Genomic DNA, 18,565 nt, shown 5'->3' on the forward strand with positions numbered 1-18,565 from the left:
AGAAATAATTCCCTTTATCACAGAGTGGGAGTGATGTGGTTGCAATAGAAGTTGGACGACTGAGGTATCTGTAAGGTGTATTGCCATGTTTTCTGATGTTAGACACAATTGATATCAATAAACTGTTTTGCACTAAACTGCCAAGCTACTACTGTCGACCGACAACATCCTAGGTAAGTGTAAAATCATTCATATTCATATTTTTTGGTAACTATCCCTTTAAACTCCAAGAGAACAAGGTATAACAGATCTACCAGAGCGGTGTTATGGCCAGGTGGTTGATTCATTTTCATCCTGGAAACGAGTTGACACAAACACGATGACTGCCAAGGTATGATAAAATTCTTTTTTAATACATCTGTATACTCCATATAACAAAACTCATATTGGTTTAATACTGGTCATTGACTTTAAACTTTACAGTAAAACCAGTCACTCAAAAGAATGGTATTTTCATGATAAACCGCATAATCATAAATGGCCAATTGTGTTACTTACATTTTTTGGGTACAAATTCGAGAAAACATACAAAATTAAGTCTTTATTTAAACTATTAAACTAAGTCCTTATTTAAACTATTTGTATCCCTGTCTCTCCGTGCTCAATGTCTGTCTCAGGGCTGTTGTCGGAGCAGGGTGAGATGGTTGTGTTGTAGCGTGCGCAGCTCCGTAAGTCTCCCCAACAGGCGCGCGAAGCGCTGGGCTCCCTGAGGGCCCTGGGCTCCACACCAGGCTCCGCACACCCTGGACAGCAGCTCCAGGATCAGCTCCTGTAAGCTTTCCACACACGTAACCGCCCGCAGCGACGCTTCGTCTGCTAACATATACAGTAGATGACAGAACGACATATATGAGTTTGTCATCACTATCTGGGCAAGCTAGAGGAGATATTCAGACACTCTTGGAGGAAAATGATAAGTCAATAAAAAGTGTGTCTTTATTCATAAAAACGTACTGTGTTGTGTATTAAAAAGGTATTAATAAATACATTTAGCTTTTCATACAGTCATGTGTCAGGAATAGAGAGCCAGTCACCTGAGCATAGCAGTACTGTAGCAGTGAGCAGGGCATATTCAGCCTCGGTCACCCCCAATGCTGCCATGCTGTGGAAGAAGTTGATCACCGGCCCGAGCAGGTCCTCATTGATTCCTGCACACAGACACACAAGCTAAGACACACAATTGAAGCATAGAGTAAAAACACATAATTTCCTTTTTTGCCCCATTGCAACACTTCATTCTAACTTCTTTGAAGGTTTTAGTTCACTATTTTGAAGTTTTAGCATATTTTCGACTTACGTGTTTTGGTTTCATCCAAACAGTTTTTAATAAGTGGTTTAGCTGGTTATTTAGCAATGTCCAGATTCTCCGGGCTAGCATATTTTTTGCCTGTAGTGGAAAATAAGCTAAAACATTAAAAAAATGACCTTATCCGTTGAACCTCTCTTCAAATAGTATTGCAAATAAAGCTCGTAAGATGGGATACTATGGTGGTGGATATACTGTATCTAATAAGGACAGTGTGCCTTACCTGAGTTTACAGGGCCAGTCCCACTATGAATGTTTTCCTTCATTTTCAGACAATGATGAGATGAGATGTTGAAAGGCTGTAGTGCTTGTAAAATAAGGGGGGGGGACGATTAGCTCTATGTCATAATTGTCTTGGTTCCATTTTCATCCCTATCATCTACCTCTTCGGTATGCTGAAATGGAGCCAGGCCAAATGACTCTGACACCCATAATCCTCATGGTGGTGTAGTGGTGTCAGTACCTGGACTACAGGCTGCCGGGTTTTGGGTGAACTGCTGCGCTGAGAGCAGAAACATGACTTCCACAGAGGAACTAGAGAGGAGGGTGCTCTGGTCCGAGCAGTTCAGGAGCTCAAAGCCTACACGGACACCAGACGCTAGATTAGTTAATACTGCAGGAGGTCATCCAGAAGCAGAAGGGGCCACAGAGAGAGAAATACATTTTAAAAATCTGAAAACATATGGTAGCTGAAAGCAAAATGATGTATGCTTACCAGGCATTTGCTTTCCATTTGACCTGTTTCGTTCTTTCATATCAGTGCAGAAACAAGAAAGGAGAGGAAGCTGATGTACGAGAGGAGGCCCAACTCACCAGGTACACTCTTGGCAAACTGCAGCAGCCTCTGAGAGGGAGGGGAGGCCACGTCCATTAGTCTGTCTCCACCATCCTCTGTACAAGTCCACTCAAACACCTGCAGAAAAAACTGCCTGAATAAGCTCTCAATGAGATGGGAAGGAAAATGACAACACATCTTTCAAATCTCAATCCATGGACAACAGAATTACTATTCTAATCAGCAACCCACCCTACAGTGTACAGTGTACTGCGCCCTGTACTGCCGAAGAGCCTCCACTATCCTGTCCAGCACATGATTCTGTTCTCTTGACAGATTTGCAGACACCACCTGTCAAGGAAGGAAATGCATCACCAACAGATCAGTTGATTGCTGAGTGAAATTATCATTCTGAAACAGACTTGGAGTATAAGCAGGGTTCGTACTACAGGACGCCCACATAAGAAATCATTCACAAGTGTTTCAGGCTACTGATGGAGCATTCCAAAGACATATGCATTGGCCTATGAAATTATCTGATTGGTCCAAGAACTTAAACTGGAAGTCCAAGAAAGTCATATGGGAGAGGGCCACTTATGAACCAAAGTAAGTTAACTTGGGGTCTGAGGAAGAGACCCGGGTACTCCAGTGGTGCAATCCATTCTACAAGATGATCATCCAAAGGTCTGTAACTATTTAGACACTTGGATATTTGCTTTGGACAAATAATATGATCTTGGGGTATCTTTCAAAAACAACAAGCTACAATGTCTTCCCCATTTATAATATTCAAGAAAGTTAACCAAAACACTTAAGGTTAGAAAACTAGATGAGAAAGTTTGAATGGAGGAGAGAAGAAAGGGATGTACATGTCCTAGCAGCCTGTTGGTGGAGCTGACGCTCCTGCTCTCCATGTTCTCCTCCTCCTCAGGCCCTCCACCTCTGTGCTTGGCTCCCTTCCTCAGCCTCTTTGACTGGCACTGCACCTCCGTCAGCAGACCTGGCAACACAGCTGCCTCTGTCAGACTCACATAGGCAATTATCTTTCTTTTATTTGTCCTTTATTTAACTGGGGGAGATGTATTGAGATATAAAACATTTTTGCAAGGGATCCATGTCCAAGGTATTTTGGTTGTCTTAGCAATGAAATATGTTTAAGTCTGCCTGACTTTAAATTGGATATATGGTCACTGGTCACGATTCTTGATCTTATTGCTATCGGACTTTGTCGTTATTCACATCACATTCAGTTCAAAATAGTTCAAATATACCTACTGTCACACCTTGATCTGTTTCACCTGTCTTGTGCTTGTCTCCACCCCCCTCCAGGTGTTGCCCATTTTCCCCATTATCCCCTGTGCATTTATGCCTGTGTTTTCTGTTTGCCTGTTGCCAGTTCGTCTTGCGTCGTCAAGCCTACCAGCGTGTTTTCCCGTACTCCTGGTTCTCTTTTGACCACTCTGCCTGCCCTGACCCCGTCTGCCCTGACCCTGCCTGCCCTGACCCTGCCTGCCCTGACCGCCGCTCTGTACCTTACTGACTCTGCCCTGGATTACCGACCTCTGCCTGTACTTGACCTGTCGTCCGCCTGCCCCCTGTTTTTTTAATATACATCTGTGATTCAAACTGTCTGCATCTGGGTCTTATCCTGAGTTCTGATACCTACAGGCATTTTGTTATAGTATGTTCCACTCACATTCGTCTAGCATGCCCACAGCACGACATTTACGCAGGCGGCAGTCCTGGCACTTCCTCCGCATGTACATGTCCATCTCACAGCCTCCGCCACTTTTACACCGGTACACTGCTTTCTTTGTCACACTCCTTCGGAAAAAACCTGAAGCACAGGAGTACAGTAATGACAGATTATGACATGGGTTGGAGTAGCAACCACCTCTAGTTGGGGTCCAGATAAAGTTAATCCAGATAAAGTTTCCCATTCAAATTATAAACACATATTCAGACAGAATCAGAAGTAGCAGGCTCTGTGACAAAAAATTCAGATTGACCCTCCCAAATATTGTTGTAAACTTTGATTAAAACACTGGCTCTCCTACCTTTGCAGCCTTCACAGGTGAGGGCATTGTAATGGTAGCCAGAGGCTTTGTCTCCACACACCACACAAAGCTCATCCAGGCCCCTCACCCACCCTCCAGGGCCCAGCCTGGTCCTCTTGACCAGGGGCAGACCTCCACCACCCACCTTCCCCAGGCCTCCACACTGGGGCTCTGGGCTGGGCTCGCAGGGAGCCTCCAGGAAGTGGGGGCTGTAGGGGTGGGTGTAGGGTGGGTGGCACGGCTGGGAGGACGGTGGTTCGTAGACAGAGAATTGCAGGTTGACGGGGCTGTACTGCTGTTGGCTGAAGGCTAGGCCCTGTAGGTCTGGCTCCTGGAAAGAGTAGCCCAAAGGGTCCCCTAGCACATCTGTGTGATGGGATAACAACACAAAATGAATGAAGTGTTTTTGTCCTGGTCACTCCGGTTAAGTTTACGTGCACCACAGGAGTGGATTTGGGAACGTCTAGTGGCTAACCTAGAGGGTCCACCGGCACATATTACTGAATAAATTCATTTTTCTACCAGAGCCATTATTACTGTCAAACTTGTTTTTAAGTCAAAGTACATCACAAGAATGTGTTCCTTGTCCACAATCTTACGTGTCTTTTATTTGTCCTGTGGGGCGTAATAAAAAAACATCACAGCAAGACCTTGTGAACCAGTTTGGACTGTGGAAACAGGATGCAGCTGAGAGGTTACAGTGTTGTTTATGAATTTGATATTTTTTATAGAGTTTTATTCAGTGTTTTATGGCCGTGTAGATTGGTGTTTGACTGAATGTTTTGTGAGCGTATCGGGGTGGCCGGTGGAGCTGTGAACATTTTGTAACTTCAAGCCCCACTTCCACAGAGGGAACATGTGTCCCCTGGCAGCTCTTCTGAAGCACATCTGCATTATAAGGAGAAGAGCTGGTCACAGATCAGCCCTAAATCAGTCACTCTGATCAGGAAGATCCTCTTCCATAACCTGAGTCTCTTGGCGTTTTATTAGTTCAGAAAATAACTGAAATAGTGAGAGGTTTCTTCTTTTAAACACAACCAATTGAATGATTATGACCAACAATGACTAGAAGTTCCATTCTTTCTTAAAATGCATCAATACTAGGGGTTGTACACATTACATTGTACTCAGGCGCACTTCGAGTGTCTTCTTACCATATAAGCATGGATATTTGTCCACAACTCTGATGCCCTGACATGGACTGAATACCACAGTGACTTATAGAGTCCAACCTCTGACCCCTAATTTCTGAATGCCAAAACTCACCCCATCCTCAACCACAACCACAACCTTCCTCACCCCTCTTCTAGAACCTTGACTCTCTAGCCTTCCTCCCATCTGTCCATTCCCCCCCCCCTTCTCTCTCTCTCTCTCTCTCTCTCTCTCTCTCTCTCTCTCTCTCTCTCTCTCTCCTAACTCATTCCGTCTCTCCTCTGTGTCTCCCAGATGTTTCCTGTCCTGGTGAGAATGGAGGCCAATACTGAGCTTGTGCTTGTGTGACAACGCTGTGGTGAGCTCTGTTTGTAAACCGTTTCAGCACTGTGTAAACACCCGGGCCTCCCTCCTTCCCACGCACACTAACACTACCCCCCATCATGTAGCTTGTCATATCCATCCATCCAGCTAGGAGAGGAGAAGACAACAATGTGAAGAAAGAAGCCCCATAGTTCGGATTAGGCCATAACTCTCCACTGCAACCATTATAAATAGCCCCTCTTTCCAATGACATTTTTTTGTTAGCTAACATCCTGTGTATTGGAAAAAATACAAATAAAGACAGTTATTTTCTAAATGTATAAGGTTAGACCCACATTATGTATCCCTACAAGTCTCCCTTTCTAATCTGCAGGCCATATGGCACTAAACATTTGAACAAAAAAGCAACACACAAACTAAAGCAGAACATAGCAAGCATAAACATGTGGAATATAAATGTCTAATCATGACATTTTGATTCAATTAGGTCATCACCATACAATTGCAGGGTATGTATCAAGATAAATTGTGTTTGGATCAACATATCATAGTATTGCAGACAATTTATAACCCCTAAAAAATCTGACTAGATCATTTTCATATAATTGCAGCCAGCCCAGATCAAAAGAGTCGCTCACCGTAGTACTGCAGAGGCTCGGAGATGCCGTATCCATCAAAGGCAGAGAGGTAACCACCGGCAGACATGGTCATCTCCGACTCACTCCACTCTCTCATCTGGACAGCTGATCCACAGTCAGTCCTTAGGAACACCCGCTTAATCTATTGACACACACACACAGGGAACCACACATCTGAGGAATCTGCAACTCTCCAAACATTATTTTATATCCACGCTGACGACAGGTCTCCTCAGTCTCCTAGCTGTGATATCATTGCCTATTTTAAACTACCCTCTATGATGCAAAACTAAAGGTTACTGTTGTCCACTGTGGAGGCGTGCAGCTGAAGTCTGTGGCAGTGTGATGGATCTCTGCTCCTCTGAGAGGCATCACGGGGAGACAAGGGACAGCGATGAGAGTGTGAGAAGAAGAGAGAGATGGGACTCATGTCCAAACAGCTGCCCTGGCTGAATGTTCAGAAGGAAGAGAGAGGTCCTGTCAGATGGGGGCCTGTCCCTGGTGGGGAGCTTAGGTTTGGCCTGGGTGGTGGATCCCACCCTACCATGGAGCAACAGGGACCCAATAATCACCGACCTGAGTGTTTGTGTGTCATGGGAGAGGAGATCACAGAGTTGGATCAATGATTTAGCTGTAGCTGGTAACTGCTATTTTGTCTCTGTACCAACAAAACTTGACATGACCAGTGGTCAATCTTTGTAATATTTCTTCTATTTTCCATAAACATCCTGATAACTTTAATACTCTTCCCCATCTACACTACACAGTATACTATTACTATGCTGTAGTTACTCTCCCTGGGTGGGTAGTGTGTGTGTGGGTGTGCACACGCGGGCTTATGCATGTTTGTTTGTAAGAGTGTATGTGTATTAATATATGTGTGAGCATGTGTATATACACTACTGTTCAAAAGTTTGGAGTCACTTAGAAATGTCCTTGTTTTTGAAAGAAAAGCACATTTGATGTCCATTAAAATAACATCAAATTGATCAGAAATACAGTGCAGACATTGTTAATGTTGTAAATGACTATTGTAGCTGGAAACGGCAGATTTTTTTATGGAACATCTACATAGGCGTACTGAGGCCAATTATCAGCAACCATCATTCCTTTGTTCCAATGGCACGTTGTGTTAGCTAATCCAAGTTTATAATTTTAAAAGGCTAACTATTCATTAGAAACTCCTTTTGTAATATGTTAGCACACTGGCCTTCTTTAGACTAGTTGAATATCTGGAGCATCAGCATTTGTGGGTTCGATTACAGGCTCAAAGTGGCCAGAAACAAAGACTCATCAGTCTATTCTTGTTCTGGGAAATGAAGGCTATTCCATGCAAGAAAATGCCAAAAACTGAAAATCTCGTACAACGCTGTGTACTACTCCTTTCACAGAACAGTGCAAACTGGTGCTAACCAGAATAGAAAGAGGAGTGGGAGGCCCCGGTACACAACTGAGCAAGAGGACAAGTACATTAGAGTGTCTAGTTTGACAAACAGATGCCTCACAAGTCCTCAACTGGCAGCTTCATTAAATAGTACCCGCAAAAAACACCAGTCTCAACTTCAACGGGGTGACTCCGGGATGCTGGCCATCTAGGCAAAGTTGCAAAGAAAAAGCCATATCTCAGACTGGCCAATAGAAATAAAAGATTAAGATGGGAAAAACAACACAGACACTGGACAGAGGAACTCTGCCTAGAAGGCCAGCATCCCGGAGTTGCCTCTTTACTGTTGACATTGAGACTGGTGTTTGCGGGTACTATTTAATGAAGCTTTGGAGCCCCCAGGGCATTTATGCCACTGCTTTGTTTGTATTGCGGTTAATATTTGACGCCGGGCAGATTTAGAGTTTGGGGCTTGGATGCCCCTCCAGAGTTGACTGGGTCGAGTTGAGCCCTGATGAGAGAGAGACCCTAGATTTGCCCTTACCTCTCCCTGATTGGGTTTGACATGCAGCTTGATTCTAGAGAACTTATGGTGTCCTTCCCACCCTCACCGCATTCCTCAACTGTCTCATTACACTGACTTGTGCGTGAACCAAGCCGAGCAACAAGCAGAATTTCATTTAATTAGACTTTATCTATCCCACGTGTTGAGCATCTGTGCTGAGCAAGCAGTGCAAATGAGAAGGTACACCATACGTTGGATGCATACAGTATATACACACACGCATAACATGAAGTGATAAAAGTAATAATAGTTTGGTGACTAATTAGTTACAGATATAGTATCTTAATTTGATCACTCTGTTCCCGCTGCAAATTTTCCTGCGTTGCAGGACATTCAAATGAGCCTTGTGATTTACATAAATTAATTGAAATCCCGCAGTTCTCTTTCTCTTTCGCTAATTCAAACGCTAAAGCACCAGACAGAATAAATGTCCTACTACTGTAGGTACTACTGAGACATTCAAAAGTACAAAAATGTATCTGAAATGCAGCCCTACATATCAACAATCATTGTTTTACATATACTGAACAAAACATTTTACGAACATGTAAAGTTCTGAAATATAAAATCCCTGAAATGTTCCATACACACAAAAGCTTATTTCTCTCAAATGTTGTGCACAAATTTGTTTATATATATAGTGAGCATTTCTCCTTTGCCAGGACAATCCATCCACCTGACTGGTATGGCATATCAAGGATCTGATTGAACAGCATGATCATTACACAGGTGCACCTTGTGCTGGGGACAATAAAAGACCACTCTAAAATGTACAGTTTTGTCACACAACACAATGCCACAGATGTCTCAAGTTTTGAGGAGAGTGGAATTGGTATGTTGACTGCAAGAATGTCCACCAGAGAGGTTGCCAGAGAATTTAATGTTAATTTCACATCCGCAGACCACATGTAACCACGCCAGCCCTGGACCTCCACATCCTGCTTCTTCACCTGCGGGAGAGTCTGAGACCAGCCAGAAGAATTTCTGCACAAACCGTCAAACCGCCATCTCAGGGAAGCTCATCTGCATACTCTACGTCCTCACCAGGGTTTCACCTGACTGCAGTTCGGCCTCGTAACCGACTTCAGTCGGCAAATGCTCACCTTCGATGGCCACTGGCACGCAGGAGAAGTGTGCTTTTCACGGATGAATCCCGGTCAAAACTGTACCAGGCAGATGGCGTAGTGTGGGCGAGTGGTTTGCTGATGTCAACGTTGTGAACAGAGTGCCCCATGGTGGCAGTGGGGTTATGGTATGGTCAGGCATAAACTACAGACAACGAACACAATTGCAATTTATCTATGGCAATTTAAATACACACAGATACCGTGACGAGATCCTGAGGCCCATTGTCATGCCATTCATCTGCCGCCATCAACTCATGTTTCAGCATGATAATGCACGGCCCCATGTCGCAAGCATCTGTACACAATCCCTGGAAGCTGATATCTGCTGCATACTCATCAGATATTGTCACCCACTGAGCATGTTTGGGATGCTTTGGATCGCCTTGTACGACAGCGTGTTCCAGTTTACCCAAATATCCAACAAGGAGATGTGTCGCGCTGCATGAGGGAAATGATGGCCACACCAGATACTGACTGGTTTTCTAATCCACGCCCCTACTTGTTTTGTAAGGTACAGTTGAAGTTGGAAGTTTACATACACTTATGTTGGAGTCATTAAAACTATTTTTTCAACCACTCCACAAATTTCTTGTTAACAAACTATAGTTTTGGCAAGTCAGTTAGGACATCTACTTTATGCATGACACAAGTCATTTTTCCAACAATTGTTTACAGACAGATTATTTCACTTATAATTTCCTGTATCACAGTTCCAGTGGGTCAGAAGTTTACATACACTAAGTTGACAGTGCCTTTAAACAGCTTGGAAAATTCCAGAAAATTATGACATGGCTTTAGAAGCTTCTGATAGGCTAATTGACATAATTTGAGTCAATTGGAAGTGTACCTGTGGATGTATTTCAATGCCTACCTTCAAACTCAGTGCCTCTTTGCTTGACATCATGGGAAAATCAAAAGAAATTGTGGGGGTGCTTTGCTGCAGGAGGGACTGGTGCACTTCACAAAATAGATGACATCATGAGGAAGGAGAATTATGTGGATATATTGAAGCAACATCTCAAGACATCAGTCAGGAAGTTAAAGCTTAGTCGCAAATGGGTCTTCCAAATGGACAATGACCCCAAGCATACTTCCGAAGTTATGGCAAAATGGCTTAAGGACAACAAAGTCAAGGTATTGGAGTGGCCATCACAAAGCCCTGACCTCAATCCTATAGAAAATTTGTGGGCAGAACTGAAAAAGCATGTGCGAGCAAGGAGGCCTACAAACCTGATTCAGTTACACCAGCTCTGTCAGGAGGAATGGGCCAAAATTCACCCAACTTATTGTGGGAAGGTTGTGGAAGGCTACCTGAAATGTTTGACCCAAGTTCAACAATTTAAAGGCAATGCTGCCAAATACTAATTGAGTTTATTTTATTTTATTTTATTTTTTGAATTTTTTTACCCCTTTTTCGTGGTATCACGAAAAAATGGATACCACGAAAATGTTTTCGTGGTATCCAATTATTGTAGTAGCTACTATCTTGTCTCATCGCTACAACGAAGGTTGAATGTCATGCGTCCTCCGATACACAACCCAACCAGCAGTACTGCTTCTTAACACAGTGTGCATCCAACCCGGAAGCCAGCCGCACCAATGTGTCGGAGGCTACACCGTGCACCCGGCAACCTTGGTTAGCGCGCACTGCGCCCGGCCCGCTACAGGAGTCGCTGGTGCGCGATGAGACAAAGGACATCCCTACCGACCAAGCCCTCCCTAACCCGGACGAGCCGGTTACGACAGAGCCTGGGCGGGAACCCAGGGACTCTGATGGCACAGCTGGCGCTGCAGTACAGCGCCCTTAACCACTGCGCCACCCGGGAGGCCTGTGTATGTGAACTTCTGACCCACTGGGAATGTGATGAAAGAAATAAAAAATGTAAGCAAAAATAAATCATTCTCTCTACTATTATTCTGATATTTCACATTCTTAAAAAAAGTGGTGATCCTAACTGACCTAAGACAGGGAATTTTTACCAGGATTAAATGTCAGGAATTGTGAAAAACTTAGTTTAAATATATTTAGCTAAGGTGTATCAACTGTATCTATAACCAACATATGCATACCTGTATTCCTAGTAAATCCATAGATTAGGGCCTAATTTATTTATTTAAATTGACTATTTTCCTTATATGAACTGTAACTCAGTAAAAATATTTTAAATTGTTGTAAGTTGCGTTTCTATTTTTGTTCAGTGTAGCGTAATAACACAAGATTGATATTAGTCTCCACTATGAAGTACAAGTGTATCCTGGACTATAGTTTACTGTAGCCTATCAAAAATAATTTTGTTTTAGAAATTATCACTTTTTATCATCAAACCCTGCTGCTCTTCCTGCTGCAGGACTATTTTACTCCTGCGACAAAACGGGTCAAATTAAGATCCGACACCCTCCCGGGTGGCGCAGTGGTTAAGGGCGCTGTACTGCAGCGCCAGCTGTGCCATCAGAGTCCCTGGGTTCACGCCCAGGCTCTGTCGTAACCGGCCGCGACCGGGAGGTCCGTGGGGCGACGCACAATTGGCCTAGCGTCGTCCGGGTTAGGGAGGGCTTGGTCGGTAGGGATGTCCTTGTCTCATCGCGCACCAGCGACTCCTGTGGCGGGCCGGGCGCAGTGCACGCTAACCAAGGTTGCCAGGTGCACGGTGTACCCTCCGACACATTGGTGCGGCTGGCTTCCGGGTTGGATGCGCGCTGTGTTAAGAAGCAGTACGGCTGGTTGGGTTGTGTATCGGAGGACGCATGACTTTCAACCTTCGTCTCTCCCGAGCCCGTACGGGAGTTGTAGCGATGAGACAAGATAGTAGCTACTACAACAATTGGATACCACGAAATTGGGGAGAAAAACAAAACAAAAAAAGATCCGAAACCTGTATGTTTCACTAACTCATGCTCAGGAATGCAGTCCTCTGTTCACTAATGGTTTCCAGTGTTCTGTAACTGTGCCAAACTCATAATTCCCAATGAACTGAACCTTCAATGAGGGCTGTCTGGAAAGAGGTGGCAACTCCAGGTTGGGAAGTGGTCTAAATCATTTTGGATTTTGATGAACATGCCACACTATGTTGTGCATCAAACATGACACTGGAGGAATTTAAATCCTTGGTGGGAAACTACAGGTCTCCTGTAAAGTGAAAGATATTGAGAGGATGAGGTGAACGAGCAATCAACAGAGGAGGAGGCTCTAAACAGGTCCATACTGTAGAGTTTGGAGAAATGGGTGAAAACCTGACTATTGGTGGATTCTGGATGATTCAAAAACATTTATGTATAAAAGCTTTGATGATGCGCAGAAAAACAGACCGTCTCTGTTACAGTAACTCGCAATTTCTCTCCATAGCTCCCAATAAAGCAACATCACATTAACATTGTGTCAACTTTGGATCCATCTAATATCACTTCATCTGATACCTAGGAAAAACTGACTAAGGTCCCCAATGTAGAGAAATCCCAATTATTACATTATTACATTTATCTGATCCCTCTTGGTCATTGTAAAAGTAAATGAACAAATCCCAGGAAAGACTTCTGTTGTTATGTTCCTCTGTCATTTGTATTGTTACATTAGTCATGTCCTCACATATCCGGCAAAACAAGCCCTTGATATCCCTCACACTGCAGGATAACGGAGGGAAGGACTGCATGCACATTCATTCCTTTTTCCCATCATATTTAGTGATGGGGACAATTTATTGGAGTGTATACATGTGGACATGGATCTCCTAGTCTGGCCTAGTTGTCACTTTGTTGGACAAGGGCCTGAGCATGTTGCACATCCCCAAGGGAAGCTTTTTGGAGGAGGAGTAGGATGCGGAGGTGAAGGAGGAGAAGAAGGAGGAGGGTAGGGTAAGGGTGGGCTTCAAATATTTACCCTTAATTCACAAAAAATGTGGACTGAAGGCAGTAAGCACACAATTAATCTATTGCTCTTTCTTTCATTCAGCAAGTCCCCCTGCTTCTCTATTTATCGCTGCACACTGTTTGCTGGTAGCCTGATTCAGATAGCACAGTGTTTACTGTGTTTACAGGAAACTTACGTTAGATTAGAGTGGCCTTGCAGGGAGGGCCAGTAGATGGATTTGTGGGTAAAGTCCAGTGCTACATTTGAGGGGTCAGTGTGTGTGTGTGTGTGTGTGTGTGTGTGTGTGTGTGTGTGTGTGTGTGTGTGTGTGTGTGTGTGTGTGTGTGTGTGTGTGTGTGTGTGTGTGTGTGTGTGTGTGTGTGTGTGTGTGTGTGTGTGTGTGTGTGTGTGCGTGCGTGTGTGTGTGTGTGTGTGTGTGTGTGTGTGTGTGTGTGCGTGTGTGTGCGTGTGTGTGTGTGTGTGTGTGTGCGCGTGTGTGTATTACTAACATAATTACTAACATAATATTCACAATTAAAATATTTGATTACAGTTTACCTTAATGTAGGGCACTGTTGTCGCTTTAGAAAACTTGAGCTAACACAACTGCAGGTTTCAGAAAATGCTTCTCTCTCAAATGGATCCACAGAATCAAGATTTTGGTTTTCCCCACTACATACTGTAGATGCAAGCTTAACAACTATATTTTCGTTATCCATTACTTGTTTGTAACAGCAGGTCTTAAAAACCTTGATAAATGTGTTAGGCTACTGTTGTCAGGACGGAAAGGACACAGAATCATGTTAAAACACTGGCTTGACACGGTGGCAAAGATATTTTTTAAAGTCCAAGTGTAACCACCAAACCTCTCTAACCTGTCCAATGTCAGTTACTTCTTGCATGCATCACTAATGTGTAAAAATAAGCATAAAACTACATTTTAAAAACAGTAGACTTAATTGTTTACCCTTCCAAAGCACACTGTTAAAACTTCTATATCTCTCTGTAAGGCAGCAAGATGCATTATGGCTCCTTAGCACTTCATCTATCAGGTAGCAAGTTTCTCAAGAGAAGTAGGACACTGCTGAGCTTCTTCACATTAACAAGAGGACGCATTCTAGTGGCTTTGGGGACAATAATGGTCAAACTAAGATTTCCAAATACACAATCCATAGCAGAGTTTGAATAAAGGTTCATATTAAAATAAGGCTATTACTCTTCATCCAGTAAAATGTATTAAAAATAGTGATATGAACTCACCAGCGGTGGTCTTCTTTCTCGTGTGTTGACTCTTCTGATAGCCTCTTGATTTGTCCTCCCCTTACATTTGTAATGTTGACTGCAGTCCAGCCTCTGACACCCTACACTTGCCAAACATGTACACACACACACACACGCTACACACACTTGCGCATACACACACTCACAAGTACAAAGAAGAGATTTCCCTCTCAAACAAAAGACAGGACACAATATCAGAAACATCGTATGAGGTAGATTAGGGTATTAAATTCCATGGATTTCTTTCAAGAAGAGGGGTTCTCAGAGTAGATTAGCAGAGGTAAATACAGTAAGTATGATGTCTGTATAGTGTACAAGGTTATTGACTGTGAAATGTAATGTAAGCGATTCTTTCCCCAAACATGATCAGTCATTTATTAAAATGAATAATGCCTGCAAAGAAATATACACACCTATTACTATGCAGTGATACATGGGCAAAAGAGTATTGCTCAAGTCAAATCATCACACTGACAAATCTTTCCTGAGAGTGTGCACACCTTGCTTTGGCCTACGTCATGAGGTGATATCTGAAGTTGTAATTGATACCTCCCTCAATGAATTGCATTGTGTGAAACTAGAGAGCATAGAGGGATGTATATGAAGTATGTGGAGCACCATAATGAAGAACGGAGGGGAAAGTGGATGTGATGGTGTGGACCCTGGCCCTGCAGTGAGAGAGAGCAGGCTCATTAAGACATTCCCAGCATTGTGTGTTTATAAACAGCTTCTTGTTCATTCCGGTGATGGATGATGGCCTGCTATCGCTGGCTCTTCCTGCTGCCCTCCGTAAGAAGCACTGGGACTGCCTAGGAACACAACCTCAGTTTCACAACCGACGAGGACTACACACACATACTCCTACTCCCTCAATGTCACTGTACGATATCAGCCCCCCACACAGTTCATCTTCTCAATGAACCCATCGTGATAGTTTTGTTCTGACCTTTCCTTCCTCTCTGGGTGGGCCCTCAATGTCACTTATATGTGTGTGTATGTGTGTGAGAGGGAAAACGTGTGTGTGTGTGTGTGTGTGTGTGTGTGTGTGTGTGTGTGTGTGTGTGTGTGTGTGTGTGCGCGTGCGTGCATGCGAGCGAGCGAGTGAGAGAGTGAGTGAGTGAGTGAGTGAGTGAGTGAGTGAGTCAGTGAGTGAGTGAGTGAGTGAAGGGTTTCCCGGGGTCAGAATTCCATCGCTCGTTTTCTTCGCTAACATGACAGTATAAGAATAACTCCACTAATGAAGAAAAACAGCATAGCTGTGTATTCCAGGAACTTTAGCTCCAGTGACAGGTCTACCAGGCTCCCCCAGGGTCTACCAGAGTGTAGAGTGGAAAGGTCAGAGGTCAGGAAGAGGGCTTGATCTGCACGTGACATGATTAATTAAGGTTGAGTGTACATGGGATAAAGTCAAGGTTACAGTTGGATAAATATGGTGAAATATATAATACCAGAGCCATATACAGTGGGGCAAAAAAGCCTCCCTCATATTTTTAAGTGGGAGAACTTGCACAATTGGTGGCTGACTAAATACTTTTTTGCCCCACTGTATATTGAGAGAGAGTTCGGCCATGTTGGTGCGTTTATTCTCTAAATGTTGGTGATGTAACAATACGAGACTGTCTCTGACAGTTCCCTCTGAAATGACCCGCTGTAAACAAGCAAAACAGAGCAGCGAATTTAACAGACATTTTTATTGATTAGCATTTTGGATAATGTGTTTCCAAGTCTCTACTTTGTTGTGGTGTCAACAATTTCCATATAGTGGCTTGCGAAAGTATTCACCCCCTTGGCATTTTTCCTATTTTGTTGCCTTTCTCCTGGAATTAAAATTGATTTTTGGGGGGTTTGTATCATTTGATTTACACAACATGCCTACCACTTTGAAGATGCAATTTTTTTTTATTGTGAAACAAAAAAGAAATCAGACATAAAAACAGAAAACTTGAGCGTGCATAACCATTCACCCCCCAAAGTCAATACTTTGTAGAGCCACCTTTTAAAGCAATTACAGTTGCAAGTCTCTTGGGGTGTGTCTCTATAAGCTTGGCACATATAGCCACTGTGATTTTTGCCCATTCTTCAAGGCAAAACTGCTCCAGCTCCTTCAAGTTGGAAGGGTTCCGCTGGTGTACAGCAATCTTTAAGTCATACCACAGATTCTCAATTGGATTGAGGTCTGGGCTTAAACCACTCGAGTGTTGCTTTAGCAGTATGCTTACGGTCATTGTCCTGCTGGAAGGTGAACCTCCATCCCAGTCTCAAATCTCTGGAAGACTGAAACAGGTTTCCCTCAAGAATTTCCCTGTATTTAGCTCCATCCATCATTCCTTCAATTCCTTCAATTCTGACCAGTTTCCCAGTCCCTACTGATGAAAAATATCCCCACAGCATGATGCTGCCACCACCATGCTTCACTGTGGGGATGGCATTCTCAGGGTGATGAGAGGTGTTGGGTTTGCGCCAGACATTGTTCCTAACCTGTTTGGAGAGCTCCTTGGTCTTCATGGTGTCGCTTGCTTGGTGGTGCCCCTTGCTTAGTGGTGTTGCAGACCTTGGGGCCTTTCAGAACAGGTGTATATATACTGAGATCATGTGACACTTAGATTGCACACAGGTGGACTTTATTTAACTATTTATGTGACTTCTGAAGGTAATTGGTTGCACCAGATCTTATTTAGGGGCTTCACCAATTTGGACTATTTTGTGTATGTCCATTACATGAAATCCAAATAAAAATCAATTTAAATTACAGGTTGTAATGCAACAAAATAGGAAAAACGCCAAGGGGGATGAATACTTTTGCAAGGCACTGTATATGATTTCAATGGACACCTTCATAGGTTTTTAAAAACTATCAGAAATAAACAGCGCAACACAGAAGTGTCAATTATCACTTAGCAATGGCTATGGAGGAGAAAGTGGTGCTCTCGGAACGTTCAGACAGAAACTGCATTGGCCCAACTCTATACAGTACATTCTGAAAGTATTCAGACCTCTTGACTCTTTCCACATTTTGTTGCGTTACAGCTTTATTCTTAAATGGATTCAATCATTTCCCCCCCTCATCAATCTACACACAATATCCCATAACGACAAAGGGAAAACAGTTTTTTTTTTTTGCAAATTTATGAAAAATAAAATACAGAAATATCTGATTTACATAAGTTGTCACACTACTGAGTCAATACTTTGTAGAAGCACCTTTGGCAGCGATTTCAGCAGTGAGTATTTTGGGGGTAGGTCTCTAAGAGCTTTCCACTCCTGGATTGTGCAAAATTTGCCCATTATTCTTTTAAAAATTCTTCAAGGTCTGGCAAATTGGTTGTTGATCAACCCTTTTCTGGTCTTTCCCTAGATTTTCTTGTCCACTCAGGAACATTCACTGTCTTCTTGGTAAGCAACTCCAGTGTAGATTTGGCGTTGTGATTTAGAGTATTGTCCTGCTGAAAGGTAAATGCATCTCCCAGAGTCTGGTGGAAAGCAGACTGAACAAGGTTTTCCTTTAGGATTTTGCCTGTACTTAGCTCCATTCCTTTCTTTTTTTATTCTGAAAAACTCCCCAGTGCTTAACGATTACATGCATACCCATAACATGATGCAGCCACCACCATGCTTGAAAACTGGGAGAGTGGTATTCAGTAATGTGTTGTATTGGATTTGCCTCAAACATAACACTTAAGTGCTCTGTTAATTGCTCTGCCACATTTTTTTTGCAGTATTACTTTAGTGGCTTGTTGCAAACAAATGCATGTTTTGGACAGTGGTGGAAAGAGTACCTAATTGTCATACTTGAGTAAAAGTTAAGATACCTTAATAGAAAAAGACTCAAGTAAAAGTGAAAGTCACCCAGTAAAATACTACTTGAGTAAAACATTTCAAATTCCTTATATTAAGTAAATCAGATGGCAAAGCAGGGGCACACTCCAACACTCAGACATAATTTACAAACTAAGCATGTGTTTAGTTAGTCCACCAGACCAGAGGCAGTATGGATGAATAGGGATGTTCTCTTTATAAGCATTCAAAATGTAATGAGTACTTTTGGGTGTAAAAAGTACACTGAACAAAAATAGAAACGCAATATGTAAAGTGCTGGTCCCATGTTTCATGAG

At 43.1% G+C, this 18,565-nt stretch overlaps 1 protein-coding gene across 4 annotated transcripts; it reads right to left on the bottom strand.

Annotated features, from left to right (window-relative positions):
• Positions 1-332: 332 nt before the first annotated feature.
• LOC115132220 (bile acid receptor-like) lies at positions 333-14,536 on the bottom strand. Of its 4 annotated transcripts, none has more exons than XR_003864042.2 (11): positions 14,433-14,536; positions 6,253-6,394; positions 4,139-4,504; positions 3,778-3,918; positions 2,951-3,081; positions 2,334-2,432; positions 2,120-2,219; positions 1,770-1,886; positions 1,530-1,613; positions 1,035-1,387; positions 333-813 (listed from the first exon to the last, which is right to left on the bottom strand). XR_003864042.2 is itself a non-coding variant. In XM_029664620.2 (11 exons), the coding sequence occupies exons 2-11, from the start codon at positions 6,347-6,349 to the stop codon at positions 614-616; spliced, it is 1,449 nt and encodes a 482-aa protein (XP_029520480.1). In that variant the 5' UTR covers positions 6,350-6,394; positions 14,433-14,536; the 3' UTR covers positions 333-613. The 4 variants fall into 4 exon arrangements, 3 of the variants coding, with proteins under 3 accessions (XP_029520480.1, XP_029520479.1, XP_029520481.1); XM_029664620.2 differs by having other exon boundaries at positions 1,035-1,148; XM_029664619.2 differs by having other exon boundaries at positions 333-816; positions 1,035-1,148.
• Between the last annotated feature and the right edge of the window lie 4,029 nt (positions 14,537-18,565).

The sequence above is a fragment of the Oncorhynchus nerka genome, linkage group LG7, assembly GCF_034236695.1.
Source record: "Oncorhynchus nerka isolate Pitt River linkage group LG7, Oner_Uvic_2.0, whole genome shotgun sequence".
In the NCBI taxonomy this organism is placed as follows: Eukaryota; Metazoa; Chordata; class Actinopteri; order Salmoniformes; family Salmonidae; genus Oncorhynchus; species Oncorhynchus nerka.